Here is an 11,488-nt window from a genome sequence, read left to right on the forward strand (position 1 = left end):
GCCGAGGCAGCCAAAACGTGAGGCGTTCGGTGCAGATAAGCGTGCATAACGCTCACTACCCATAGAAAATAATTTAAAAAGGCGTCTGCCACTGCCATAAACGCGTTTTGTGTGATCGGCACCTTATGATGACGAACCTGGCACCACACTGTATGTGGAACCTTGTGTATGCATAAAAATGGATCTTTAACATACTGTCCACAGCATACCTATATTTCCCCAATGTTATTTTTTATTTTAAAAACACATTTTTCAAAATCACTAGAATTTGCTCAGTGTCCTCATTCTATTAGAAATATATTCAATGCAGCTATATTTTATGTATTTGCTAAATCTATGCTAAAATCTCACTGTGCGTGCACACCGCCAGCGATAACATGATCAGCAAACTTACTCCCACTATTATCAGACAATTTAAAATATTTGTGTAGTAAATGATTTACAGGTGATAGTGATTGATGAAGCTGTGATTGGGTATTTGCACTGGTAAACATAAACATTTGCATTTGCATGCAAATGACTGGTGTAAACTGGATAGGTTACATGAAGCCCAAAATGCCAAAACTCTATGGGGCGGTTTCCCGGACAGGGATTAGACCAGTCCTAGACTAAAATAAATGTAAGAGCTGTCCAAACGGAAAACAACTTGCACTGACATATCTTAAAATACATCAGTGCCTTTTGTTTTACCTCAAAATGCACACAGGTAATGTTTTTAGTAAGGCATGTTTGTTAAAACTAATTCTATTTCTTAATTAAACTAAGACCTAGTCCTGGCTTAAGCTAATCCCTGTCCAGGAAACCACCACTATATTTTTTGCACAATTTGTACATCATTGTTCTCATGCTAAACCAGCAACCCACATAGTCTATAAAAGTAGGGGAGAGCAAGGGGGAAAGTACCATTTTTCAGAAAATGTCATTTTAAAAGATAATGTTTTAGACAGAGATATATTTTTGCTGTGATCAATAACTCACAAGTGTGATCTATCAATACCACATTTGTGAGGAATGGAATATTGAAACAATGTTAAATGACGTGAGTATAATTTACTTTGAGCATAAATATTGCATACTTTCCACCCTGTCAGCTGAGACAAAAGTAACACACAGAATAAGATTTTTGTGTTACACTTGTTTTTAGTAAATATACATGACTATGACCTTGTTAATATATAACTTCAAACAGATTTTGTCATTTATCTTTGCAAAAAATAATTTAATTATATTTTCATTTTAAATTTCACTTTCATCAAATGTTTTAAAAGCAACCCAACAGTACAAAATTGAAATGTTGAAAATAAAACAAATTCAACAGTTTGAACACTATAAAATAAATTGAATCAAATTGGAATAATATACATTTTCAACATAATGCAACAGTATTAGCAGCAGGACAAAATTATCAAGTGTTACTTTTGCCATGACAGGAACTCCCCATTTAAACACGATTTACTTTTATTTTGAAAAAATCTATAAAGGCAAACTTCAGGATGTGTTAGAGCACTAAATAACCTGTAGATTGACCAGTACTTTAAAGGTGCATTGTGTAATTTTTAAAAGAATCTCTTGACAGAAATGCAAAATAATATACAAAACTATATTGTCAGGGGTGTATAAAGTCCTTTCATAATGAATCGTAATGTGTTTATTACCTTAGAATGAGACGTTTTTATCCCCTTACATGGAAGTCGCCATTTTTTTCCGCCATGTTTCTACAGATCCATTAACGGACAAACTTTTTTAAAAAAGTTGTCTCCGACAATGACATGTTTGTCTGGTGGCGGCTACAAGGGGTGTGACGATTCTCCAAATCCTCGATTTCGATTACATTTTCGATTCTAAGGTCACGTTTCAATTAGATTCACGATTTTTTTATTATAATTTTTTGAAAGACAAAAATTTATATGCCTTCATTATTATTATTATTATAGTTTCACATTAACATGCACATTACATGCTTTTCCTCGCATGGGGTTTTTGGGCTTTACTTTACGCGAGCGAGCTTGTAGAGAGAGGATTCCTTTTTGCACGCACATGGACTTAATGTACGCGTCTTGGACTCCTAGCATCTGAAATTAAACCAGCGCGTCATAAGCAGCTGCTCTTCTCTCTGTCTCACGTGTACACGCTCTCGCATCTGTCCAAAGTCTAAACATGAACTAAAGTAGTAATCCTTATGTATTTGTTCAGTTTTATGCGTTTCATGCGAGCTGAGGCAAACTATCCCTTTTGTTTAAAATATAACCCGCTGCATCTTGGTGGCTCTCTCGCGCACGTGCAGAGAACTGCGCTCTATCCGAAGGCAGATCACTAGGTAGTAATCCTGTTTATGATATGCATTTCAAGGAGTTGTAGCAATACATCCTTCGTACAAATCGCGTTCCGCTGGACCGATGTTTTTAAAGGCACCTCTGAGAGGTTTATTTTACCCTGCTTGGCAAGCCAACCGGACGTAACATGGGGCGTGGCAGCATCGACGATCCCATTTTTTAATTCGAAGTTCGAGGTTGTGATTTAATTTCGATCGATTTCGATTTAAAATCGAAATCGTGACACCCTTAGCGGCTACCGTAGCTTCTCAATGCGTTTCAAAAGCAAGGGGTGATCAGTGAACTGAGCCATTGGTTGCAATTCACAACATCACCACTAGATGCTGCTAAAATGTACACACTGCACCTTTAACACAGGGGGGCCGCAAGATGGTGCCAGGGGGCCCCAGTTTTATGACATGTTATAAAATACATTCATTTATCAAGAATTCTGTGTAATTAAATCTTAAAAATAATAAGCCAACTAACCAACAGCACTACTAGGTATAATTTAATTTGTTTTGTTTAATTAAAATATTACATTTTAGAACTGTTTTGTCATAAAAAAAATTGGGGGGGGGCCGCGAAAGAATGCACCGTACACAAGGGGGGCCGCACGCTGAAAAGTTTGAGAACCAGTGCTTTAACACATAAAACCAGAAACACAACACGTTATAAGTAAAAAATTACCGCTTTAGGAATTTCTTATCATGGTTGAAAACAGCTTTATGGACCTACACACGTGAAACGATGACCAAATAATGCAATATTTGTAAGCTTTGTGAAGGGTTGCCTGCTAAAGGGAATGCAAATGTATTTACAGCTGTAGGACTCTGAGAAAATCGCTTTGTTACTTTTGTAACAAAGGTTCTCCCCTACCTAAATTTCCATTACGCGTTTTTCATTTTCATATAAGGTCTGTGTCACTAAAGTTAAACAATAAACAAAAAAGATTTCATTGTGTGTGTGTGTGGAAGTGCACAGTTCAAAAGAAACCACATCATCTCATTGTGGACAGACGATTTCAATGATTTCAATGCTACAGTAGTAGCAGTACATGAGATTTTTCTATAAAGAAAAATTACTATAAAGAAAAAAAATGCAAGCTCAAGTCAAAAACAACATTATGGGGCGGTTTCCCAAACAGAGTTTAGGTTCATCCAGGACTAGGTGTTATTTATGTCATTTAAGAAGTTTTTACAAACAAAAAACACAACAAGTGTGCATCTTAAGACAAAAAATGTCAGTGGTAAATATGTTAAAATTTAACAGGACAAGGTGTTTTTAAATAAAAGCATGCGTTTGGGACTAGGATAAACCCTGTCTGGGAAACCGCCCCAAAAAGTCCAACTTTGTTTTGTCATGTGAACTCAATATTGTAAATTCAATAATGTTAATTAATTCAGACATCTTCTCTTGTTTCACAGGGGTGGTCTGAAGGAGAGCGATGTCATAATCAGCATCAACAGTCAGAGGATCGCGTCAGCCAGCGACGTCAGCGCGGCCATCAAGAAAGACGAGAATTTGAGGACAGTGGTGAGACGAGGCAATGAGGACATCATCCTCAACATCAAACCAGAGGAGATTGACCCTTGACCTCCCTAACGTTCACCAGTGAGCTGGATCTCAGACTTTGACTGTGTGTGTGTGCGTGCACAGCATCACTCGTTCTAGAATCTGTAGTAAATACTTTCACACCCCAAATTAATCACTTAAGACAGGAGATTACTACCCTTTTTCCAATTATTCATTAGTGTATATTGTACTGTTTTAAAAAAAAGCCCTTTGTAAATATGAGAGGTAAAGTTTAGTAACAAACATTTCAATGCATAAATGTATATCAAAGTATATTTGGTTCTTACGTATTCATCAGCAAGGCAATGATTTCATCATATTTTTACATTCAAACCTTAAACTTGACTTTTAGAGTGCAACAGTCTGATCCAGAAGTAAATATCTTTGTTTTCTCTGTAGAGAAATGGATTTTTAGTGATGATGCATCTTTTAGCATACAGTCCTATAAGCTTTGGTGTTATAAATCATGATATTTGCTTTTGTACAATATACATTTCAATGTAGTTTCAACTTCATTTTGAAAAATTGATGTTTAATGGACAATAGTTACACTATTCGAAGTGATCCACTAATTAAATAAATTACAGCTTACACATAAATCACAAAATAGTGGATGTAAATCGAAACTTTATTTGAGTAACGCTCTCTATAAATCCCAGCTACTTATATATTCACATATAGTTTCATAGATAACACTTCACAATAAGATTGTATTTGTTAACATTAGTACTGTAAATGCATTAGCTAACAATTAACAATTTAATGTTTCAACATTTATTAATGTTAGTTAATGCCAAAACAATTGTGTATTAACTAATGTTAACAGTTACAACTTGATTTTAAAAACGTATTCAAATTAACATGAACTAAGATAATAAAATAATAAATGCTGTATTTTTTATTGTCCATGTTAGCTAATAATGCATTAACTAATGTTAACAAATAGCCTTGTTGTAAAGTGTTATTTTTTAAATATTTTTATTATGTTATTTTACTGGGTTTAAGTACACCTCAGGTTTTATAACTTTTACTTTAAATAAAGTTTTGTAATACTGCGATTGAAGATAATAAATGTAAAACATACTTCTGGACTGAATTGTGGGCAGATGTGAAACCATTGGAGAATATCTGAATATTATCTTTAAATCCCTTCACTTCCTTAATGTTTTTGTGTCTGTGTGTTTGTCAGACGCTAATTTCAGAAATGGAATTAAAGAAGGGAAATATTTTTAACCTGTTCCAATTTTCTGGTGTTTGACTATACTATACAATGCAATACAATACAAGACTCTTTCTGTGAAATCCAGATTAAAGTCTCCTAATCTATTGATAAGATTTGGAGCATCAAAGTTTGATTAATCTGTGACATGATCTTATTCAGTCAATGTTAAAGATATCAAGGTTATGTTTTTACAGAATGTACTTTACATTATGTAGAATGATTTTATGTAACAGTGAATTACAAAAAAAATGACTTTAGCTGGTAGGGTCACACATACATCAAATGCATTTTCCAAGGTTGCCAATATAAGGCAAACTCAACCACCAAACAAATCATACAATAACCAGACTTGAATGTTTAGTGTTTTTTTAAAGGATTACTTGAGTTTCTCATTCTCTTTCCAATGTGTGATTCCAACACATTCATTTTCTGTCTAGTTTGGACGTCAAGACACCACTGCTCAACATCCTGTTACGCATTAACGGTTCCTAATATTTCATCAATCGGTTCAAATGTATCAGACTCATGACTCGTGGTCTGGCTCTCCTGAAACAACATAAACGGTGAAGGATTTATAAAACTATCATTGATCTGGGCAGAGCTTTTCTTCAAAATCAGGCCAAATCACTGAGCTCAGTGCCGATCTCCCAGTACATTCTGTTAGTCACATGTGTCAAAACAAATTTAATATGATTTCACTATGACATGATCCTGGATCAAGTCCATGTTGGTTCAATCGGTCTGTCAGATGTTTGGTTAGCTTTGGGTCATTGCTAGTTTACCTATTGTTACTCTGATTATAGGAGCATTTTTTTGGTTATGGTTGGGATTAGGTGTTAGAATAGAGATGGATACACAAATAAAAGGAACGTTCCTAATCCCACTATTAGGCTAAATCACATCAAAACAAGTCCATCATCATATTAAAACCCTTCAAACACAACTTCTGTCCTTGTCTGATATGGGTTCTGTTTTTAATACTAGATGACAGAACTTTACCATCACTCCGTTGTGATATGCTGCCCTCATTTGTCAGTTCCTTGAAGGCACAGTGTGTTGAGACCTAATGCAATTCAAAGTAGTATATAACAAACAGTGTTAAATAATATCATGTTATAAAGCAACATCACATAGTTGCAATATGAGGGTATGACAGCACACCTCTGATTCAACCAAGGGAGTTATGTTTAGTGTTCCTAGGCTGTACAGCTCAACTAGTCCTGATAATTCATTCCCATTACATATGGGAAACTACCGCTCTGGTGTTTACAAGTGTGGAGAAAGAGATCTGACACTAATTAATGTCTTTGTGTCAGTTTATTTGTATGGGCCGTACATGTGCATTTCGCATGTGTCATGCATGACCTTTTGATGTGATCACGTAATACAAAAGGTCACAACACGAGACGTTGTGATCAAAAAGTACATATTTGGTGAACTAGGTGGGTTTTTTTGTGAAAATGATTGTTTGCTAGATACACGCGTGTGTCCAATGATCAGCATAATAGTTGTTTTTGAACAATTATTGTATTTATTGTTCATTGGCAGTGTTTGTGAAAGGTTTTACTGTATGGATGTGTGGATATGGATGCACGTGCCACATAGGTACACATTCAGCTCTTGTGCATGTATTACGGTTAAAAAACATTTTTGTAGAGATTTACTGTGTTTGTACCAGCTATTATGGCAGCCCCTAAATGCACAAATTATGTCGGTCTTCCTGGATTTCATAGTAAACATTCAAAAGCCATTCAAAATGGCACACTCATGTCCCTCACAATACGACTACCATTAGCTGTAGTGGAAGTCTTACACAAAGGAGCTCAAAGATGGCTGCGCCCACATTTACATGAAAAATAAGGTGGATACTGTAAATAAAAGCAACGTGTGGTGTATGATTGAAAGCAAACGCAATGCACAAAACTGCACAAACTCACTCTCGTCCCACATGTGTAAGTTTATTAGATCTGAGCGATAACTTTTGGGATGTTTTTAACCCTAATAAGAACCTTGGGGTCAATTTTACCACCAAGCCACTTTTCTTTAGTTTAAAAACATGGTTCCCTTCATCTCAGTGGAATAAGATTTTGTGACTTTTCCAGATTATCTGTCAAGATTGATATAAAAAAAACTGGGATTGATTTGGTCGTTCTAAAGAGGCATAAAAATTTAACTTAAATAGTCCCTTTGGGGATAAAAATGGCCGCAGTTGAAAATGAATGGGAAATTTGTCAAATTATTTGTCAATGCATTGAGAATAAATCTGAAATTTCAACACAAAGAAGTAGGCCTGGTACTAGAGCACAAATGCAATATAGAAAAGACATGCTCAATCACACACAGAAAGGTATGACTGCCACAGAGACCTTTTTTTTTGGCAAAAAACAGCCACAGATGCAAAACAAAGATGTAAATTGGTGGGCTCACACAGGTGCGTGCACTCATACACACGCGCACACAAACACACACAAAGTCACAGTAAAACTTACACACACATAAAGACACAGACATACACATAAAGACACACACACACACACACACACACATGATGTAATTTACACGTACACGCACGCACGCACACACACACAAACACACACACACTTACTTAATTCAGTCAAATTCTGTGGCAGTTTGTAAAAACAGACATTTCAATATGCATTAAAAACTACAAAAAAAATCTACTATTTGAAATAATATTTATTTTTTATGTCCTTTCTAATGCTTATATATACATAAATTCACAAAATGTATCACTAAAGTATAGTGATTTGAGCAGTTGGCCACATCCAGTAAAATGAATGGGTCTCTATGGGCCTCTGCTGGTCGAAATGATTTATTTCCTAAATTGTAACTCTTTTATGTTTTTTTCTAAACACCTGATGGCCAAATTCAACACATAACATCTAGATCAATATACAATTTAAATCAAATCAAATCAAATTTAGATCACAATTTATGTGAATTTTTCACAAAAGTGTGATATATTACAGGCAAGCTAATAGTTTAGTTGAGGAATTTAGTGTTAAACAAAAGAACTTCATATCTTCCAAAACACAGCATTAATTTATAGATGGGAAAGTAACAATAAAAATTATATATTATTTGTATAATTAAAAATGTATATATTTTTTATAATCACTCTTTTAATCGCTGGGGTCATTTTTACCCCCGCAGAACTATAATGTATACAGAAAAATCTGGTCTTATGAGGGTTAAAGGATGACGTTAGGCACCAGAATTCAGGAATAATGGCAGAATTGCATTCATTTCCTCACAGCAACAGCTTTAGTTGATCTTGGAGGATGTTGAGTGGACTTAGGCTGACCTGAGCGCATAGATGGAATAAAAACTTATGAGATGTAATTTACTATTCAGTCATACTTCACTGTAGCCACACATGTATTTGTTTTCTTTCGGGAATATTACAGCCAGAGTTTAACAATTTAACTGTTACATAATTCTCAGGATCCACTAACTTTCCTCTGTTACTGTAGCAATTTAGCATGTTCTCATGAAAACATGGCATATTTAAAGGTGCATTGTGTCATTTTTAAAAGGATCTCTCTACAGAAATGCAATAAAATATACAAAAATACTATATTATTATAACTGTATTATTAAAATATGCTTTATATCATTCCCTATCGGTAGCATGTTAATGCAAACTCGTGAAATAAAGAGCAAAAAAAAAAAAAGTGTTAAAAAACACTTTAATTTTAGCGCTTTATAATAATAATTATGAATTATTACTATTAAGTATTATAAACAAACTAAAGCATATAATTAAATCATGTGGTGTGATAAATGCACTAAGTATATAATATAAGTTATATCTGGATTTATTTTTGTGTTTGATTGGCAGACGCAAAAGCAGTGCCGAAAACACAATGTTAATGGGGTCACACCGGACGTGCAGCTCAGCGCCGCGTCGAGTCGCATCTAGGATAACTCGCATATATCGTAGAACCGGAAGTGCACATTAAATAGCGCAAGCTTAGTCAGATAGCGTCTACTTCAAAATGCTAAATATGCGTCAGCAGCCAATGTTAATCGTTAATGAGTTGGGACAAATATGATGTTATTTAATGTTAAACTATGTGAGTGGCGCTCTGTGGTGCGACAGGGATTTGAGCAACTTCCTGAGTAGTAGCTGGGCGCCACCTGTTGGCGCCGGTGTGCGTACACTCATAGAAAACAATGTGTTCCCTTTTTTTAGAACGGCGCGGCACTGAGCTGCGTGTCCTGTGTGCAACCCCCTTTAGTAAGTGTGGCAGGACAGATTAGATTTTAAAATAATGGGAAACACGGATTCATCACTGCACTTATAAACAAACATTTGGTAGTTTTTGACGCAGACAGAAAAATCGTTGGTTTGCATAGATTACATGCAATTGGAACTGTTTGTTTCTTTATGAGACATGAACTTGGACAAATATGGCCATGGGCAAGTAATCTCTAAGCTACATCTTCAGATTCTGCCGTCATGCCTCACTCCATCACGGACATTATAATATGAGTGTGTCGACTTTACCTCTGCACTTTTTTGTACGTAATCATCAGACGATCTACGCAAAGACACTTGACAGAACAAGAGATGGCCGAAATGAACAATTTGAGTTTGTAAGAAGAGAAGACGACACTGCTGCGCTCAGTCAGTGCACTTGCTAAAAGGCATTGCAAAGAAGGCCCAACGTCTGGCCGCGCTACACCGCTACTTGCAAAAAAAACAATTTAACTACTGTTTAAGCTACACACTGTTTAAAAAAAGTAACTGAACTACTGTCAAGCTAAAAAAGTAGTTAAGTTAGTAGCATCGCTACTTGTAGTTAACTACTCAGCAACACTGGTTGTCTCAGATGACAACATGTTTGTCCTTTGGCGGCTACCATATGCATGTTGAAATTGAGGGGTGAGCTGTTGGTTGCAATTCGCAATTTCACTGCCAAAGTGACAGATGCCGCTAAAATGTACATACATCACCTTTAAATATATATTTATGCATTTGGCAGTGCTTTTATTGTTTTCTTTTTATGAGCACGTACAATCCCTGCGGATCTAAGTCATGACATTGGCATTGCTAGTGTCATGCTTTACCAATTGAGTTTCAGGAAATTAAATCAAAATGATATTTTGAATGGAAAAATAAAGTCTGACTGGAAGGACTTGTGCAAAATAAACTGTAATATGTTTTGCTGATGGCATTACTGGAGGACTAAACATGCCTCGTCATTGACACGAGTGTATGAGGCTATTTTCTTGTTTCTTTCTAACATGAGCACTAATATGGTTGTTTGCATGAAGGTCATTGTTGATTCAGTCGGCCAGTCTTTGGGACACAAGTGTGGGTGTCTGCACAAAAACATCATCTGTTCTTCAGCCGTACCACCTCCACTGCTGACCCATTTCTCTGCGGTTACAAAACCCTTTCTGAAGTGGCTTTCGGTCATAAGAAAACAACAGCTCTCTGTTTGAACAAATCTAGCTGCTTGAACATCACTGCGGTGTAGACAGACGCTCAATCTGTAAACAGCCTTACATGATGACAGGCAATAGTCATAAGGTCAACACTTCTTACATCTATGTAAGTGGTCAAGGTGTAGTTAAAGAATACACTGAACTTAAAGCACTCCAAACTGAGCAGGTTTAAGTTATTCACCTTAAATGTTTCATGAAGAATTTCCTTCGGAGTGCATGGGGTTTGTTAATTCAGCTGTGTTGTCCTGTTGCTAGGTTTTCCCGAATCTGCCAACTTCCCCTCATTGCTGATGGGAGACTGCCAAGAACATCTCAAAGTCATGTGTATACTGTAAATAAGAAGGCCGACATGGATTTCTGGAACACGGGGGCTCTAGGACACAACCCAAAGCTTTTATATCAATGTGTTGAACAAGACATGAGCAAGTGAGACAAGCAACCTGTAACACTGGGATAAAACCCTTTCTTCACAGATCCAAGCATGACTTTTCAACGTTAAAATATTGCAAAAACAATTATAAGCCTGCATAGCACAGGTGTAGAGCATTGTGTCCGCAGTGCAAAAAGTCATGGGTTTAAATCCAGGGAGCACACATCAGTAAGTGAACAACAAAAACCAGTATAAGAGAACTCAAGCTAGAGTGCTGCAATACGCTCGCTATTGTCCTGTTCCAGAAATCCAGATCCAGTTTAGTTTGTGTGGTCTGGTGAGGTCATATCTTCCAACTGTAGCATCTGGTAAATGTAATAAGCCATGCATAGGGAGACTACCTGAAAGTGACACTGACATTGGGTACATTTTAGTACAGTAAACTCATTGTCATGTTCAAGAAACCAATTTGAAATGATTCAAGCTTTGTGACATGGTGCATTGTCCTGCTGGAAGTAGCCATCAGAGTATGGG

General features: G+C 36.2%; 1 protein-coding gene across 1 annotated transcript in view; it reads left to right on the forward strand.

Moving 5' to 3' along the window:
* The window catches only part of htra1b (HtrA serine peptidase 1b), a 50,218-nt gene extending 44,876 nt beyond the window's left edge, over positions 1-5,342 (forward strand). The window contains exon 9 of the mRNA XM_055175626.2: positions 3,740-5,342. Coding sequence (XP_055031601.1) covers positions 3,740-3,908 — 169 coding nt within the window. The 3' untranslated portion in view covers positions 3,909-5,342. The remainder of the gene's footprint in view (positions 1-3,739) is intronic.
* Positions 5,343-11,488: the final 6,146 nt, after the last annotated feature.

This window comes from Misgurnus anguillicaudatus, chromosome 4 (assembly GCF_027580225.2).
Source record: "Misgurnus anguillicaudatus chromosome 4, ASM2758022v2, whole genome shotgun sequence".
NCBI lineage: Eukaryota > Metazoa > Chordata > Actinopteri > Cypriniformes > Cobitidae > Misgurnus > Misgurnus anguillicaudatus.